General features: G+C 42.9%; 1 protein-coding gene across 3 annotated transcripts in view; it reads right to left on the reverse strand.

Annotated features, from left to right (window-relative positions):
• The window catches only part of MTR (5-methyltetrahydrofolate-homocysteine methyltransferase), a 1186028-nt gene that overhangs the window by 322036 nt on the left and 843719 nt on the right, over positions 1-20273 (reverse strand). For all 3 annotated transcript variants that reach the window (XM_077486511.1, XM_077486510.1, XM_077486509.1), the window contains exon 24: positions 3172-3292. In XM_077486511.1, the coding sequence (XP_077342637.1) occupies positions 3172-3292 (121 nt within the window). The remainder of the gene's footprint in view (positions 1-3171; positions 3293-20273) is intronic.

Below are 20273 nucleotides of genomic sequence, written 5' to 3' on the forward strand. Positions count from 1 at the left end.
TGGCAAAAAAACGGAGGACTCCCAGTAGTGGGAGGGGTTATATAGGGAGTAAACACCTTGCCTTAGGGCCCTCATCTGACAGTCCGATATATAACCCACATAGTAACTACTATGGCTCTGTGTCCCCTGATGTAAGAAAATAAATAATATTTTGACAATTATTAAAAAAACTTACTTAGATATCAAGCAGGATACTAGCACTCTAGTAGTGATTTCAAGTACATGTCAAAAAAACAAACATTTGCAGAAAGCAGATACAGTATGTAGTCAACGTGCATATACCTTCCACAAGATGTGTCAGTATTTAAATGCTGCCCCTTCTCTCTCTTAAATGCAGTGCCATGCAAGAATTTGTCCATGGTCAGTCTATTCCACATCCCAACAAAGCGATACTAAAGTCTGTTTTTTTTCCCATTAAGAACAAGTATGTATATACTTACCAGTCCTGTGCAGTGGTTTTGCTTAGAGCAGCCCAGACCCTCCTCTTGTCGGGTCCCTCTTGGGTGCTCCTGGCCCCTCCCTCCTGTTCAATAACCCCTCAGCAAGCAGCTTGCTATGGGGGCACTCGAGCTGAGACGTAGCTCCCTTTGTTCATTCAGAGTTGTGGCCCGGCCCTGCCTCCTTTCACTCCTCATTGGCTCACTGACTTTAAAAGACAGCAGCGGGAGCCAACTGCTGGCTCAGCCAATGAGGAAGGGAGTTCCAGACAGCCAAGACTCAATTACTGGATCTAGATGGACATCAGGTAAGTATTTTGGGGCTGCTGCACACAGAAGGCTTTTTATCTTAAAGTGGATGTAAACCCAATTCATGAAATTTGAGCTGGGCACATATATCTGCAGTGTTTTCTTCTCCCTCTTCAAAGCTTTGAGTCCCGTGGCTTTCTCCTACTCCGTTCTTCTGTTATCAGCATGATAACTTGTGACAAGTTCTCAGATGTGATAAAACCAGCCTGAAATTTGTGTTGAGGGAGATTGCTATAACTAAATTAGCAGAGTCCTGCCATGTCACAGGACATCTCCAAAGTCTCTGCCTATGTGGAGTGGGAGTGTGTGCCTTTCGTCCAATCAGCTGTCTCCGCTCCACTCCCAGTGCTGAAAAGGAAGAGAAAATCTAACAGGATCTGAACCTTATAAACAGTATATAAAGCTGAAGACAGCAGGTATACATGTAAAACTTTTGTATGCAGATTTGTTTCATCTCTGTGTATCACCTGAGATTGTTCACATCACTGGGTAAATGTGAGGGTTTACATCCACTTTAATGCATAGAATGAATTAAGAAAAACAAAACAAAAAAAAAAAAAAAAACTTGCCTTTACAACCACTTTAAGAATGCAACATATATATATATATATATATATATACATATACATATACATATATATATATATATATATATATATATATATACACACAGTGCCTTGCCAAAGTATTCGGCCCCCTTGAACTTTTCAACCTTTTGCCACATTTCAGGCTTCAAACAAAGATATAAAAAATTTATTTTTTGTGAACAAGTGGGACACAATTGTGAAGTGGAACGAAATCTATTGGATTTTTGAAACACTTTTAACTAATAAAAAAATGAAAAGTGGTGCGTTCAAAATTATTCAGCCACCTTGCGTTAACACTTTGTAGAGCCACCTTTTGCTGCGATTACAGCTGCAAGTCGCTTGGGGTATGTCTCTATCAGTTTTGCACATCCAGAGACTGAAAATTCTTGCCCATTCTTCCTTGCAAAACAGCTCAAGCTCAGTGAGGTTGGATGGAGAGGGTTTGTGAACAGCAGCTTTCAGCACTTTCCACAGATTCTCAATTGGATTCAGGTCTGGACTTTGACTTGGCCATTCTAACACCTGGATACGTTTATTTATGAACCATTCCTTTGTAGATTTTGCTGTATGTTTGGGATCATTGTCTTGTTGGAAGATAAATCTCTGCCCCAGTTTCAGGTCTTTTGCAGACTCCAACAGGTTTTCATCCAGAATGGTCCTGTATTTGGCTGCATCCATCTTCCCCTCAATTTTAACCATCTTCCCTGTCCCTGCTGAAGAAAAGCAGGCCCAAGCCATGATGCTGCCACCACCATGTTTGACAGTGGGGATGGTGTGTTGAGGGTGATGAGCTGTGTTGCTTTTACGCCAAACATATCGTTTTGCATTGTGGGCAAAAAGTTTGATTTTGGTTTCATCTGACCAGAGCACCCTCTTCCACGTTTGGTGTGTCTCCCAGGTGGCTTGTGGCAAACTTTAGACAAGACTTTTTATGGATATCTTTGAGAAATGGCTTTCTTTTTGCCACTCTTCCATAAAGGCCAGATTTGTGCAGTGTACGACTGATTGTTGTCCTATGGACAGACTCTCCCCCCTCAGCTGTAGTTCATCCAGAGTGATCATGGGCCTCTTGGCTGCATCTCTGATCAGTCTTCTCCTTGTCTGAGCTGAAAGTTTAGAGGGACGGCCAGGTCATGGTAGATTTGCAGTGGTCTGATACTCCTTCCATTTCAAAATGATTGCTTGCACAGTGCTCCTTGGGATGTTTAAAGCTTGGGAAATCTTTTTGTATCCAAATCCGGCTTTAAACTTCTCCACAACAGTATTACGGATCTGGCTGGTGTGTTCCTTGGTCTTTATGATGCTCTCTGCGCTTTCAACAGAACCCTGAGACTATCACAGATCAGGTGCATTTATACAGAAACTTAATTACACACAGGTGGATTCTATTTATCACCATCAGTCATTTAGGACAACATTGAATCATTCAGAGATCCTGGTTGAACTTCTGGAGTGAGTTTGCTGCACTGAAAGTAAAAGGGGCCGAATAATTTTGCACGCACCACTTTTCAGTTTTTTATTTGCTAAAAAAGTTTAAAATATCCGATAGATTTTGTTCCACTTCACAATTGTGTCCCACTTGTTGGTGATTCTTCACAAAAAATGTAAATGTTATATCTTTATGTTTGAAGCCTGAAATGTGGCAAAAGGTTGAAAAGTTCAAGGGGGCCGAATACTTTCGCAAGGCACTTTGTATATTATATACATACACACACACACATATATATATATATATATATATACATATATAAAAATCCCTTAAGAGAACTACATTTGAACGAGACTTACAAATTAACAAAGTTTAGTAACCGAAGGAATTCAATCTTAAAATTACATACTTTGATGTGGTAGCGCCACCAATCAGTAACGGGATCTTTACTGATAATCTTTCCATCTCTTTGGCAACAAAGATCATTTCCTCAAGGGAAGGCGTGATTAGACCAGACAGGCCAATTACATCTACAGCAAAAAATCAAATGAATGTTAGTTTATCACATCAATGGTTTATTCAAAGAATTCTTTGCAAAAAAAGGCAACCAATTATTTATATTGTGTTGTATTAGTGCACGTTATTGAGCAGTTCGAGGACACAGAGCTAGCGAATCAATTCATGGGCCTGGGGGCATATGTATATCTTATTGTCCAGCTTGATTTATATTGTATATCCTAATGTGGTGCAGTTTCCACGCTACATTACGATACATTCATACATAAGACATCCGGACCTTTATTAGGTGAACACTTTTTTTTTAAATTATATATATAATAGGATTTTTTTTTTGTTTTCAAAAGTGTTTATTAAGAAATAATAAACAGAATCAGAAATACACAGTGGTAGAGCATGTCTAAACATACAGAACAAAAGACGCAGATAACATAGTGAGCATAACATATGATCAAAATTGAGTGAATATGGCAATACAAACAAAAAAGGAACTGTGAAATCCGCATGGATAACATGAGTATTAACATATGAGATAAAAGATACCACATGGTTCAAAAAGAATATTTCTGAAGAACTGAAAGAGACAAAAGGAGGAAAAAAAGAAAAAAAGAGGGGGGGAGCACCCAAAGATAAAGAAAAGAAGAGGAGACAACAGGATAGCAAAGTAAAGAGAGAGGAGAGACCAGCACAGTTAATGTAGGAGTCTAAAGATAGACCACGGTTTCCATTTTGCATCGTACAATGGGATAGAATCGTGCAAAGTGTGATGAATTTTTTCAACATGCATCAGGAGATCTATGCGTGAGAGGATCTGGGTAAATGGCAAAGAGGGAGATTTCCAATTAAGCGCTATAGACCACAACATGGCCAGACAGATCGAATGAATCAGACATCTTAAATGTTTTATAATAGGATTTTTTGTACTCACCGTAAAATCCTTTTCTCTGTAACTCACCGACCGACACAGCTCCTCTCTGTAACTAAATGGGTTGTATAGCCTGCCATTAGGAGAAACCAGGCAAAATTGTTACACAATACACAGAACTTTAATCCCGCCCTAGGGGGCGGGCCCCGTGCCATCAACCCTTCCCACTGCTCCTAGCAGCTTCAGCACGTCAACAAGCAGTATAACGTAGAAAAAAGCAGGGGTGGGTGCTGTGTCGGTCGGTGAATTACAGAGAAAAGGATTTTACGGTGAGTACAAAAAATCCTATTTTCTCTTATATTCACTGACCAACAAAGCTCCTCTCTAACTAAATGGGACGCCCCCAAGCAGTGCCAAACGAGGGGTGGGAAAAACAGCATAAAACTTCATCCACCATGGCAAGTGGGAACTAGTAAAACTAAACCCACAAAAAAACAGCAGTGTGTGGAAAAACACCACTACATAACCAGGTATCCTCAACGGGAGTGATCCCCAAGACCGCAACATTGCGGAAGTAATGCAACAGTGCATTAACCAAAACAGTACTGCGCTTTTATCGAAAAACCAGGAAAAAATTAAATTGCAACTACACGGCCACCTGCAAAACTTTGCGGCCAAAACTTGCATCAGCCGATGCACTGACGTCTACCTTGTAGAACTTGGTAAACCTATGGGTAGACGACCAGGTCGCCTCCTTACACACCTGAGCGACAGACGCTTGGTGTCGGAAAGGCCCAAGACATTCCGATTGCTCTTGTAGAGTGGGCCGTGATCGGAAAGGGGGGCACCTGCCCCTTCAAGGTGTAGGCTCGACCAGAGGCCCTGAGCCGACTGAATCCCCATCACTCCACCCCAGCCGGATAAACTGGCGTCTGTAGGCAAAATAAAAACTGAAGCTGCTAGGAGCAGTGGGAAGGGTTGATGGCACGGGGCCCGCTGGGATTAAAGTTCTGTGTATTGTGTAAAAATTTTGCATAGTTTCTCCTAATGGCAGGCTATAAAACCCATTTAGTTACAGATAGGAGCTGTGTCGGTCGGTGAAGAGAAATTATAATATAATATAATATATATATATATACACACATACATATGCATACATATACACACATACATATATACACACATACACAAACACCTTTGTCTTTTGGTTAAGTGTTTTTATAATTGAGTAATTTTGATACAGTATATGATTTTTACTCTTTACTCTCCCTGGCGGTTTGATTAGGTCAGTATTTTTGAATGTCAAAGTGGCACATTATGTTGCGTGGAAATTTGTTGTTTTATATTGTAGGCCTGTAATTCTTAGGAATAACTCACTTAAATCTGTCCAAACAAGAGTCTAGTAGACATCTCAGATATGGATAAAGTTTGAAACACAAAAACATAAATTATAATAAAATAAATAATTATAAAAACATAATTGTTGTGAATTCATGAAGAAAAACATTTAATATTCAATGGCAGAGATGAGAGATTTCAGTAGGCCTCAAAAAGTGGATGAACTATAATTTTGATATTATTGAACTGTTAGGCCGCGTACACACGCGGGGACTGTCTGCCGAAACTAAGTTCGTCAAACAGTCCGCTCAAACTTTTGAATGAACGAACACGCCCACACACGGCACTTTTTGAGCGGACAAATACGGCAAACTTTGTTCGTCGTACTAAGTCCGCGCAACTTTTGAAATGAACGGACTCGCCCACACACGAGGCAACAGTCCGCTCATTTCGAGCGAGTGTCAAGGTAGGCGGGGCCCGCGACGGAGACGTCGCGGGCTCCGCCGCCTGGAATGGACTTAAAGGGGAACCCCAACGCCGAAAAAAATCGGCGTGGGGGTTCCCCAAAGTCCACAACAGACCCTTGTCCGAGCACGCTAGCCGGGCCGGCCAGGAAAGGGGGGCGAGCGAGCGCGCCCCCCCCCCTCCTGAGCCGTACCAGGCCGCGTGCCCTCAACATGGGGGGTGCCTTGGGGAAGGCTGGGCCGCGCGGCCCCCCCACCCCAAAGCACCTTGTCCCCATGTTGATGAGGACAAGGGCCTCTTCCCGACAACCCTGGCCGTTGGTTGTCTGGGTCTGCGGGTGGGGGGCTTATCGGAATCCAGGAGCCCCCTTTAATAAGGGGGCCCCCGGATACCGGCCCCCCACCCTATGTGAATGAGTATGGGGTACAATGTACCCCTACCCATTCACCTGTAAAATAAAAGTACCCAAAAAAAACACAACACACGAGATAAAATATTTTATTGCACAGCTCCGGGGGTCTTTCGTCTTCGGGGGTCTTCTCGCCAGACTCCTCCGCTATCTTCTTGTAGCTCTTTTGCTAGCGGAGGAGTCCGGCTTTCTTCCTCCCCGGCGCCGGCCTCTTCTCCCGACTTCGGGGGTCTTGTCCCCCTCTTCGGGGACAGGCGGCGGCGACGACGACAGCTGCGACAGAAGACCGGGCCACCGCCTGTAAAAGAGCTATAAGAAGGCGCGGTGGCCCGGCAGAAGAACCGAAGAGGGGGACAAGACCCCCGAAGTCGGGAGAAGAGGCCGGCGGCGGGGAGGAAGAAAGCCGGACTCCTCCGCCAGCAAAAGAGCTACAAGAAGATAGCGAAGGAGTCCGGCGAGAAGACCCCCGAAGACGGAAGACCCCCGGAGCTGTGCAATAAAATATTTTATCTCGTGTGTTGTGTTTTTTTTTGGGTACTTTTATTTTACAGGTGAATGGGTAGGGGTACATTGTACCCCATACTCATTCACATAGGGTGGGGGGCCGGTATCCGGGGGCCCCCTTATTAAAGGGGGCTCCTGGATTCCGATAAGCCCCCCGCCCGCAGACCCCGACAACCAACGGCCAGGGTTGTCGGGAAGAGGCCCTTGTCCTCATCAACATGGGGACAAGGTGCTTTGGGGTGGGGGGCCGCGCGGCCCCCCTTCCCCAAGGCACCCCCAATGTTGAGGGCACGCGGCCTGGTACGGCTCAGGAGGGGGGGGGGGGGCGCGCTCGCTCTCGCTTTCCTGGCCGGCCGGGTAGCGTGCTCGGACAAGGGTCTGTTGTGGACTTTGGGGGGACCCCCACGCCGATCTTTTTCGGCGTTGGGGTTCCCCTTTAAGTCCATTCCAGGCGGCGGAGCCCGCGACGTCTCCGTCGCGGGCCCCGCCTACCTGGAGACGCGCTCGAAATCAGCAGACTTTTCTCCGGGCGGGAACAGTCCGCTCATTTCGAAAGTACAGCGGACTGGCCCACACACGGGCGGACTATCCGCTCAAACAAAGTTTCAGCGGACAGTTTTTCGGGATTTCCGAAAAACGTTGTTCGTCAAACTGTCCGCTGAAAGCCCACACACGAGCGGACTGTCCGCTGAAACACTGTTCAGCGGACAAAGTTGAGCGAACAGTCCGCCCGTGTGTACGCGGCCTTATCCTCTTGGAGACCTTTAAAGCAAAATACATGATCTCATGTATTTCCAAGGTGTTAATACATCAACTATTGAAAACTTTTACAGGCAGATGTTGAGACATTGGAACAATGGTAGCTCTTGTCACAAAACATTTAGTGGATAAACAAAAACCACATATACAACCATGAAGACAAAAGATTATTGGACTACTTTCACATCAAATTAAACCTCACATGGCCTAAACTATTGTGTAAGAGTAAGGAACTGTTTAAATAGCCGACATCTTGTCCAACAAAACCTATTGTGTGAATTTTTAGGAACTTCTGGACACAGCTAAGCTATATAAACATTTATTGGACTACTCAAAGTCCATCTCAACACGTTAGAAAGATGTGGATTTTGGTGCAGTCAGAAATATTTTAAAAGTACCTATATGGCGATTGTCAGTCACTCGAATTATATATATTTTAGATCACAAAAGATAATTATAATATCTTATGATTTGATGAAATTTGTTATATAGAAAACATATATGAAAGTGTGATTATTAGAAGTATTTTAGCAACAAATTAGTATTATGAAAAATATAATCGTGATTATAACTGTATAAGAATTTAACCTATGTTTAGATAAACAAATATTAATTGGATATATCAGAATTATCCATATAATTTTATGCAATAATGAGATATATATATTATATATATATATATATATATATCTCCTGTGTTATTCCTAGATAAACCAATTTTTTATATACATATATATATATATATATATAAAAGGACGTGGTGTTTCCATTAATTGTCAAGATGTTCATGTAATGCAATCTGTATTTTAATTTCATGTAAATATTTGTCTTTTGTCAACCAATAAATGTAACTATTTTGTATGATCACTTGTCTCCGTGAATATGTTTCACATGTATAGACTGTGTCATATAGAATGATTTTGTATCTTAAAAATATCCTCGTTAAAAATGACTAAATACTGTGCAGGAAACTGTCCTTAAAAATCACAACATAATACATTATATTCAATAATGTAATCAAACCAAAAACACATAAATTTGTCCAAATAAGGGTGCAATATGAAAATTGGGGTATATGGGAAACAGCAAGGGCTTAGTTCAGTTAACGCTGAGCCCAGTGAAGGTAGAAAATAGGTTCAAGATTTGTAGAGCTCTCTGAAGTGAGGGACCAGCATCCTTAAGGAAGAGTAGCAATGAAAGCAATTCCTGCTGCTCCAGGTGAACTGGCAATGTAGTGGTGTCTGAAATAAAAACTGTAGTGTGGGATGCATGCCTCTGTCACTGCTGCTGACACAAATGTAGAGCAAACAGGGATTGTATGGCTGCACACCCACACAATGAAATACAAAAAAAATATGTATTGCAAAAAAATCATCAATAAAAAACAGGCAAAATAGGCATATTGGCAGGGGAGGAATAAAGGTTGATGCGTTTCACATTCTAGAATGTGCTTTGTCAAAGCCCTCTCCAAGCCATTCCAGTGTCACTTGATCTTAAATGGAGGTGATGGATTGTGGACAGAAGTCACCTGGAAGCGTCAAAGGAATTGGTAGTAGTTGCAAAAGGCCTCCAGGATATCCTCCCGTGTGGAGACAGAATCGCCACTAGGGAGGGTGATCTCAGGGATGGTAGTAAGTGGGGAATCATGCTGGGCTAGTAGGGCTAACAGATGCCCATTTTTGTCTTCCTACTCAAAGTACGTTTGTTTGGTGTGGTATTGAGAGAGTTGTGCAAGTTCAGCCATGTGCAAATGGATTTCCCATTGGGAAGCCTGCAAATGGATAACATTTGTGTCACTAGGGTCAGAGTTGTTGAGTTGTGATCTGATATCGAGGCTCTTAGGGAGCGAGTGGCAGTCAGTCAGATTTGACTGTAGTAATAGAGGATATATACTGACCTCTGGTATAGGCGTTAAAGGCATCCCATGTAACAGAATGGGCAGAGGACTCCCCATTGATACCCCAGTATTCTTCCAGTCTAGTTGCCACATTGTCCGCCAGGTCGGGATGATAAACCCAGTGAGGACTCAGATGCCACAGGGAGGCAGTCCGGTAGGATGGGGCACGGATAAGCAACTCAAGGGGTCTGTGGTTTGACAGGCCACTAGGCAAATAGGAGGCATCTAAATCATCTAGTAGCAATGCAAGGTCAATACAGGATGAGGTTTTGTGAGGCAGAAAAACAGGACTATGAGCGAGCTGAAGGGTACATTCGGGGCTCTGTGAGGACTGCAGCTTGTGCCCATACCCCCGTTCTTCAGAAGATTGTTTGGGACGCACCAGTCTGTCCAGATCTGGTGATAGGATGGCATTAAAGTCAGCCATTATCAAAAACTTAGCAGGGCAGTAGAGTGCAATCTTTTCCAAAACCACCTGCAATACTGTAGGGGAAAACGGCAGTGGAAAAAACATCTACAATCACATAGCGGTGACCCCAGAAAGTAAATATCACAATTGCATATTTGCCCTGGGAGGTTGTATGTATTGAGTCAATAACACAAGGGAGAGATTTGTTAATCAAAACGGAAACACCCCTGGCAAATGTTGCGTAAGTGGCATGGTACACTCTCTGAACCCACAGCTTTTTTAGAGGCAAAAGTTTGTTGCCTATAAGATGCCTTTCCAGCAATAGCAGTAAATGGGGGGTATGTTATTTTAAGTATTGGATTAGTACAGCCCATTTAAATTTGGAGTTTAGACCCGGGACATACCATGACAGGACCTTGAGCCCCTCTAAATTGAATTATGTCATAAATAGAACAGGTTAAGGACATTAAGGAATATAGAGTCAGCACATGAGCAAAGTGTACAGAAGATTGCACCGAAAAAAATGCAGAACAAAACAAACAAAAACTGTATAGTGTGCCATGCGTAACTGCACATACCCTGCCTGCGCCAAAACCTCTCCCAAAACCAAACCAAAATATAACTAGTAAGTAGGTCAAACAAAGCTGGTATACTTGCTAATGGAAAGGTTAGCGAGAACCCAGCCATTCAAAAGCTGCCGTGGCGGTATCAAAGAAACAAACACCATCTGACATGCAGAGTTTGCTGGGAAAAAGGAGACTGTATATGATCCCTTTCTCGCAAAGACACTTGCAGATCTCTGTATAGGACCTGCGGCATTGCTGGACCTCCAGGGAGTAATCCGGGAAGAATAGTTGTTTGGTGGTGTTAAGGAGGAGCTCTCCTTTAGCGAAGGCCACAGCCAAGAAGCGATCCCTGTCACGGTTATTCAATAAGCAAAGCAGAAAATGACGTGCTGGTGCCCCTGGAATTGGTGGTGGTGGGGGGGGGGGACCCTGTGGGCCCTTTCAACCACAAAAGGTAGGCGGCATGTCACTGAGATCCAATAGCTTGGTAAGCATCTGCTCTGCAAACTCTGCCAGCCTAGATCTTTCAGCCTTCTCAGGGAGACCCAGTATGCAGATGTTGTTTCTCCTCAATCTATTTTCAGTGTCTATGGCTTTCTCCTGGATTTGAAAAGCATGGAGGTCCCTGGAGTCTGTGTGCACTATGTCTTCCAGCTCAGAGACCCGACCCTCCACTTCAGTGACCCAGGATCAGAACTTGTCCAAGTCACGTTGGATCAGACTGAATATCAATTTTAACTGTCACTGATTCTTTGCAGGAGATGATGGCTGCTAGGATGTCAGTGCTGGAGGGAGAAGGCTCTGTGGAGGCATCGGGGGTGGTCTATGTGCTGGTGGACATGGAGGCAACAGGAGACCTCATGGGCAAGATGGCTGCCGAGGAGGAAGGGGCAATGCCGGTCTGAAATCTCATGGAGCGGGACTTTCCCGATGCCATGGAGAACCGCAGAAAGAGGAGACAGCTCAGTGGAAGACTAGAGCACCTGGTAGGTCGCTGGAAGGAGCGTGGAAACCACAGTAGGATTAATAGGAGAAAAGACATACTACAGCACAGTACACCCGGTCCGTATGACATCCCGGCCACACCCCAGCCCAGCATAATTTTAAGATCACAAAAGTATGTTTTAAGGTAAAGTCAAACAGGTGCTAGGTACCAATACTGAAAGTGTTCAAACTTTGAGTTACCAGTGCCTGTTCCATGAGCACTTGAACAGTAAGTCTGAAACATCAAAGTACAAGCAGGGAGCTTTGTGAATAATAAATACAATATTTGCAGTTGACTTCAGGTTTATCTACTGATTGCATTAGGCCATATAAAGAGGAGATGGACTCCTGGTGAATACATGTAAAATAGTTTTACACATATACAAAGTAGCCAAGGCTTTATTTAGAATGTTGTGTCACAAAAATAGCCCAGTGGAAATCCACTGGGACCACAGCGCTCCACAAAGCAGCCCCCAAATGGCTAGATGAGTAACAGTATACTTGTTTCAACCATGCAATTAGAATACCAGCCCCAAATGTAGAGCTGGAAAATGTAATTGACTGTATGGTCCTTGAATGACATCAGCACAAGGCAGAGTGGCCCCTTTCCAATTTTACGGATGCATCCTAGCTTCTATACAGCAGTACCAAGCACCTTATACCATCTCTTTGTCTGTTGTCTGTCGGTTTCTCTCATGACCAGGCACCGAGTCACAATGCTGCAAATCTGGCCACTTTTGCCTGTCTCCTACTTGCCCTTGTGAGTGCAATCAGTTTGCAATCAGTTAATACTGCAAAATGGTGGCTCTTGTGCCCATTTCTCTCTCCTCTTGACTTTATTTAGAATGCTGTAGTGCCAATATCTCAGCATTCAAGGTAGTTAAAAGAGGAAAAAAAAAAAAAAGTACCAAGTAGTAAATCCTCTTAAAATTGGGCATGCATTTATTTACAATATGTATATAGTGTATTTAACCACTTGCTCCCCATGGGCCATTTATACATGGTCTTGATTTCAAGAAGGTAAAACAGTTGCAGTCGTGAGCTTGTTAATTTTTTTTTTTTAGCCGACTCCCAGGTTTACAGTCAAAGTGATCTGGGCAATCGAAGATCATCTCTACGATGAAGGAGCCTGGAAACAATTTTGTCACTTCCTGGTTCAGAACCATCATTCCCTGGTTACTGTGGTTGTCTAAGTAGATAATCAACCATCATCCAGGTTTAAATAGCTGCAGTAGAGGACAGATTCAGAATGAGTGAGAACAATAATTCAAAGGCCACTATTCATGGTTAACCTGAAAAATAATAACCTGGCTTTTAATGCATCATCTATAACCAATTTTGGATGCTGTAGTTCTTTAACATTTCAAGGATACATGCAATTTTAAGGCTTGACAGGTTTGATATCTATTTGACGTAACCCCATTTTTATATTTTATTTAACTGGTTCCTGACCGGCGCACACCGATGTACGTCGGCAGAATGGCATGGGCAGGCATATTGGCGTACAGGTACGTCCAATCTTTAATGCCGCACCTGCCGGTCGGGACCCCCGTGAGTCTGGTCACGGGTCCCGCGAACTTGATCGCCGCGGGCATCCCGCGATGGTCTCACGGGGCGGCTGAATGGATAAATGCCATTGTAAATAGCATTTCCCCATTCTGCCTAGCAACTAGTGACGCTGATCTCTGCTCCATGTGATTGGAGCAGAGATCAGTGTTCACTAAAAGAAAGCCCAGCCCCCCCACAGTTAGTAACACACCCCTAGGAACACTTAACCCCTACACTGCCACCCACTGGTTAACCCCTTCACTGCCAGTGTCATTTACACAGGAATCACTGCATTTATATAGCAGTGATTGCTGTATAAATGACAATGGTCCCAAAAATGTCCGATGTCTCCACCATGTCACAGTCACAATAAAAATCCCTGATCGCCGCCATTACTAGTAAAAAAAAAAAAATATATTAATAAAAATGCCATAAAACTATCCCCTATTTTGTAAACACTATAACTTTTGTGCATATCAATCAATAATCGCTTATTGCAATTTTTTTTTTATCAAAAATATTTAGAAGAATACGTATCGGCCTAAACCGAGGGAAAATTTTTGTTTTATATATTTTTGGGGGATATTTATTATAACAAAAAGTAAAAAAATAATCAGTTTTTTTTAAAATTGCCGTTCTATTTTTCTTTATAGCGCAAAAAATAAAAACCGCAGGGGTGATCAAATACCACCAAAAGAAAGCTATTTGTGGGAAAAAAAGGACGCCAATTTTGTTTGGGAGCCACGTCGCATGACCGCGCAATTGTCAGTTAAAGTGACGCAGTGCCAATACGCAAAAAGTGGTCTGGTCTTTGACCAGCAAAATGGTCCGGTGCTGAAGTGGTTAAAAAAAAAAAAAAAAATATTTTATATATATATATATATATATATATATTTATATTTAAATTGTGTGTACTAAAGAAGGATTTTTGATTTGCCTATAAAAATCATTTTCTTGGAGTACAGTACATAAGCATCTTTAAAAGAGAAGTATGGGCCGAATCGTTTTTTGGTCAGATTTCTCTTTTGTTGAGTGCACTTAGGGCTCTTTTACACTGGGGTTGTTTTCAGGCGCTACAGCGCTAAAAATAGCGCCTGTGTAATGCCTGAAAAAAACAGCCCCTTTCACTCCAGTGTGAAAGCCCGAGGTCTTTCACACTTGAGCGGTGCACTATTAGGACGGTAAAAAAAAAAAAAAAAAAAAAAAAAAAAAAAAAAAACTCCTGCTAGCCGCATCTTTGGAGCGTTGAAAGGAGCGGTGTATTCACCGCTCCTACCCATTGAAATCAGTGGGACAGCGTGGCTATACCGCCGGCAAAGCGGCGCTGCAGCTGCGCTTTGCAGCTGTTTTAACCCTTTTTTGGCCGCTAGCGGGGGTTAAAACCACCCCGCTAGCGGGCACAGACTGCCGCTAAAGTGACAGTAGATCGAGCCTCGAGTGTTTTTATTCTCATGGCCATCATGTCAGCGAGACGCGTTTCAGAACTGTGGGCCTTATCTTGTAAGGAGCCATTCATTATTCTTTATAAAGAGGAGGTTGTTTTGAATCAAGTCTCTCTACGTTATTTTGATGTTTTACATGCAGTGCAAGTTTATCTCTGTCACTGTTTCTATACAATTCTCTTGTTTGTTCTGCCTGTCTCACAAGGGCTGCCTGGCTTTTTATCCCAACATTTCTAGGAAGATAGGCAGGTTATCACTAAGGTTTATGCCTTCAAAGTGTGTATCTCTCTTTTTCCTGCTTCAAGAGTATATACAGGTCGTAAATTGGCCAGTTAAACAGAAATCAGCCAGCTTTTGGTCAATGCGCATCACATCTTTTTTTTCTCAGTTTTGCAAGGCTGCTACCTGGCCTTCTGTTAACACATTTGTGAAACTTTACCAGGTGGATATTCAGGCCTTAACTGATGGCGGCTTCAGCTTTAAGGTGTTTGAAATGGCTTTTTGTGTTAGGAACTGGTTTTCCTTGTTTTGGACTTGTTTCTGTTTTCTGTGCAGCCCATCCCCAGTTCTAGTGCTTGAGAATGTCCTATGGTCAAGATTTAAAGAAGTCTCCTACTGCATGATTAAGAAATAAAGATGTATTCTTGTTAAAATGTATGTAGGAGGATTTTTTACTTACCTGTAAATTCCTTTTCTTGTAGGACAGTGCAATTTACAGGCCATACTCCCTCATCTCTCTTTGTTACACTGCATTGCTTTTCTACAAAACTGGAGGGCATAGGAGTGCAAAACTATGGCCCCTTTCACACTGGGGCGGTGTGGCCGTCGGCGGTAAAGCTCCGCTATTTTTAGCGGCATTTTACCGATTTTTATTAATTTATATAGCATCTTTATATACTATCACTTGCATATTTGTTTTGCTCACAATTCATTTGGTGCACATGTTAATCATTGGATATCTAATTTGTGTTTATTATAGATTTGTATATTCTAGTTACCCGAGACTTGATTTTTCTCACAGGTTCTTTGTATTAGACACTAGCTCATTCATTTTTTTCTGATCACTATTAAGGGTGTTTTAGAGTGGTGTGGCCTTCGAGTCATTCTTGCGGTCAGCATGGTCTGACCCTAGTAGTAAGGCCACTCTCTATGTGTAATTAATTTATTTAATTATAGGTTAGCGCAGTTAAATTTTTTTTTCTTCAGAGTTTTACAATGCCTCATGGGACGTGTAGTTCCGCAACAGCTGGAGGGCCGTTGTTTGGAGAACCCTGCAAAGTAAGCCTTCCAAGTGTGAATGAATGAATGAAATACTTGTATAGCGCACAATGCGAACTGAATCGCCTCTAGTGTGGTGGCAGACTTTGCAATAGTTGATTGCATAGCTAAGAAACCTAGGAATAACGAGTCAGAGACCTTAATCTTTTAGGATTTGGGTTTCAACAGCCAAGCCGTTAAGGCCAGCAGCTGTAAAGAAGGATAATTGACTGGTCCTTGAGACAGCAAGTTCCCACAGAAAGTCTTCCAGCAGTCAGAGGATGTCCGAGTACCACATCGTTCTGGGCCAATTTGGTGCCACCAACATCACTGGAATGCCCTCTACCTTGATCCTGCAAAACCATCAAGGGAGACCCTGTAACAGAGGGAAGGCAAATATTAACTAGAACCGATCCTACGGGATCACCGGCATGGCCACTATGAAAGCCTTTAGAGCCTTAATCCTGGCCACAAGCCTGTGAACTTATTTGTTGAATCGGGATGCCAACAGATCTATGTCCATTGTCCCTAAGCAGTAATATATATGCTGAACACCTCAAGGTGAAGTGACCCTACCACCGCATCTAGGATGACTGACAAAGCCTGCCTGCCATTTGTCAACCCTGGGACCTTTATTTTGGCCCAAGCCATAATTAGGTCTGCTTCTTGAAAGGCCACACGGCTTCTGTTGCCACCCTGGTTTATGTAAGTCATGGCTGTAGGACTGTCCAACTAAATCAGTAATTACTCCTGAAGCTGTATAGTCCAACACAAAAGGAAAAAGCAACCAGCCCTCATTACAAGAATGTTGATGGGAAGTCTAAATGTCATTGACAATCATGTCCTGTGGACCGTTTCTATCCCAGGACATCTCCCAGGCTAGCATACATCATAAGACCCTTCCAGATTAACAAAAGGAATGACAACTATCACTCTAGCACTGGGCTGGTCAGCCACCAATAGATGTCTTGGGACAGAGGTGCATAAGGATTTCCAGGAACTGAGGAGGCTTGTTCCATGCAGCCAGTACATTGCACTATAGAGCCGGGAGTGGAACTTGGAAAACCACCACCTTAAATTAGGTCAAGTTGAGTATCCCAATGCACACTTGGACCACAGGAAGCTTTTTGGAGTGAAGGACCTGGTCAAACTCAGAGGGTCAGCACTTGTTCCTGGGGGTGGAACACTGGGGCTTAGGCTGTGTCCATGACTAGGTCAATGTACTCCAAGTGGTAGATCCAATGCAGAACTGTCCATGTTGATAATTCACCTGAAGCTTTAAAGAATATGTGTTATCTGCCGCATGTTTGCAGCCAGGGCTGTTGCAAATTGACCCAACAACAGAAGGTTGTTCAGATATCCCATAATGTGAATTGCCTATGAGGGCGCAACATTGTGAGGATTTGGGCAAGCAACTTGGTTTACACCTATGGGGCCCTGGACAGGCCAAAAGAAAGAACCAAAGACTGAAAATGCTGATTGTCCACCACAATTATTAGAAACTTCTGATGTAGGGAAAAAATGCAATATATGAATATTTGGATCCTTGATTTGTGCGGATGCTAGAAATTCCCCTTGTTGCAGCAATGCAATTAGAAACTGGGCCGACTTTATCCAGAATTTTTAGACTCGCAAGAAGTTCCTGAGATCCTTCAAAGCATCGTTCCACAGTGGCTCACCTGTTGATCATCACCTGTTGATCATCTCCTGCTCAGTCAAGCCCATAGCCAGCCCCTTCTGACTATTTAAAGTGGAAGTAAACTCCCCTATCGTTTTCATCCATGGAAGCAGCCATCTTTGCCTCTGTTTAATCTTCAGCTGTCACGGTGCTGCAGATGTGATCCGTTATGACACCAGCCATTGGGTGGTTTGACAGTTTGGTTGAGAGCACAGCCAATGTGCAGTTAGCATGCCGTTTTTTGAAACTGTTTAAATCGATGGCTTTACTTCCACTTTAAAACTACCCGGTTCATTTCTTCAATGCCTTTGCCTTGGTCAACATATCTAGAGACTCTCTACTGTGTTTCTGTTGAAGACTTGCCTGGCTAATGTTCCTTCTGGCTCCTGATCTGGTCTGCTGCTACTGACTTCACTGATCTCTGGCTTCCTGATTTTCTGGCTTGTTCTGACTCTACCGAACCCTGGGTAGGTTTTTACCAAGTTTACCAGTTGTACCATATTTACCATTTCATTAAAAGGTGTGATTTTAACTGCATTCTCTGTTTCATGGTTCCTGACAGCAGCCCATAAATTGCTTCTTGGAGAAAACTTGGAAACTGACACAATTGCTATGAAAAATCAAAGTTGTTGGGCCTGCAAACCTCTTGGAGCAGTAATCAGGTAGAGTTGAGAGATATTAGGGAGTGAAATGCAAGCCTTTACCCCCTGGGACACAACCTCTCGGAGCCACAGGTCTAAAATGCCCTGAATTCAGGTGGCCGAAAGGCCTGCAGACATCCCGTACTTGGGCAAGTGGGTGCACCCCTTCACTACGTGGAAGAATTTGCTGGCTTGGACCATTAGCTTTCTTCTTAGTGGGTGAGAAAGCTTTTTCTGCCCTAAACTTCCTTAATAAAAGGTGCCTAATGGCTGACCAAAAAGTCATTCTCTATCCAACACAATCCTTTTAAAACCTGTTTTACAAACTGCCTCTACAGACCGGTTCTGCTGACAGAGGATCCGGCGCATCTGTACAGCTACAACTGCCAGATGAAGATTTTGGCAAAGGGAGACCGTCAAACCCTCTTTGCAGTACATTAAGGCTGCTAAGAGAAGCTCCAATTTTTTTTTTAAATATTGAGTGATCAATCAGGATCAATTTAGGGTCATGCCCCATGCATGATCAACAAAAGTATAAGATAAAAGCCTGGCTTTGACTTTCAACTCCACCTACCACTGTAAATAATAAGAATCATCAACACACCAGGGTGCACATGCTAATGTATAAAAATAACAATATTCTTTAAACTACTTAGTCCACATATTAGTATTGCTCCATAAGCCATGGTATAGAGGGTAGGTCTTGAACAATACTTATCAGTCCATCATATTCTCTGCAGTGGGCCTGCCAGGTGACTGTAAAAAGGTGGTGATGTAAATAGCCTGCCTGGTTTCACCAGTATAATACCAGCTGCATCAGAGGCATGGTTTAGGAGTTTCAAGTAACTTTCTAGCAAAAAACAGGATTTTTAAAACAGCTTACCCTTGAAATCCTTTTCTTTGATGTACATCAGGGGACACAGCCTTAGTAGTTACTATGTGGGTTATAGGACCAGTGATAGGTGATGGACATTGGCACGCCCTAAGGCAAGAAGTGTACTCCCTATATAACCCCTCCCACTCCTGGGAGTCGTCAGTTTTGTAGCCAAGCAATACAAGTGTATACCAAGAAGGGGGGCCATCTGTGTCCCCTGATGTACATCAAAGAAAATGATTTTACAGGTAAGCTTTTTTTTTTTTTTTTTTTTATTACACAAATTTTTTATTGAAGAATAACAGAGCATTACAATCAACAATAAATCGCACAGTGACGTTTACATTTTTACATGTTATCAGATGTAAGCAGGGATACAAAGGATGTTACTAAAATTCACAGGGTATAGATAACTACGACCTGTAATGTCTTAATCAAAATATAAAGTTAAACTCATCAGTTAAGGCAAAATGAGAATCTAAGCAAATATAGAGATAAGGTAGGGATGTTCTTAAGAAGGAAGGGGGAAGAAGGGGAGGGAGGAAGGGGAGGAAGGGGAGGAAAGGGAGGAAAGGGAGGAAAAAAAAAAAACGGGGGGGGGGGGGGGGATAGTTAGATATAGTAGCAGGAGGGAAGAGTAGGCAATGAGGTTGTATGAACAGCGGGCCTGCGCTCTTTGTACAAGACAACAAATCGCTGACAAAGATTCGACAACAATCAATACTATATGGACGATTTGTATTGCTGAGTATCTTTGAATGCTAGCCATTTCGACCATGTTGAGGTAAAGTGTAACATTCTTTCTTGTGAAATACTAATAAGCTCCTCAATGGTTTCAATAGAGTTGATCCTTCTGAACCATTCCTTTTTCGTTGGGATTAAGGTTGACCTCCAGTGGGAGGGGATGCAATGTCTCGCAGCATTTGTCATTATCATAGTTAGGGATTTCAAATATTTTTTGGGGGGATTGTGTTGTGGTGCAGTAGAAAGTGGGCTGGATCGAAGTTTAACGATTCTGAGGTTATGGATGTGATGGTTTCATGGACCATTTTCCAAAATGGTTGAATATGCGGGCATGACCACCATATGTGAAATAATGAACCCACTTCACCACTGCACCTCCAACACTTGTTGGAGATCTGGGGGTAAAATTTATGTAGGGTGCTGGGTGTTCTATACCATCTTGTTAAAATCTTGAACCCACACTCCTGAGTAGCGACGTTAAGTGAGCCTTTATGAGCGTACATGAAAATAGTTTCCCAGTTTTCATTGGTGAATGATAGATTGAGGTCGTTTTCCCATGCTAGGCAGGATGGGGAGGAGAACTCTAAACCCTCTTCGAATAATGAGTTATAGAGA

This window comes from Lithobates pipiens, unplaced genomic scaffold, assembly GCF_037356315.1.
Source record: "Lithobates pipiens isolate NorthernLeopardFrog02 unplaced genomic scaffold, aLitPip1_a1.2 Scaffold_18, whole genome shotgun sequence".
NCBI lineage: Eukaryota > Metazoa > Chordata > Amphibia > Anura > Ranidae > Lithobates > Lithobates pipiens.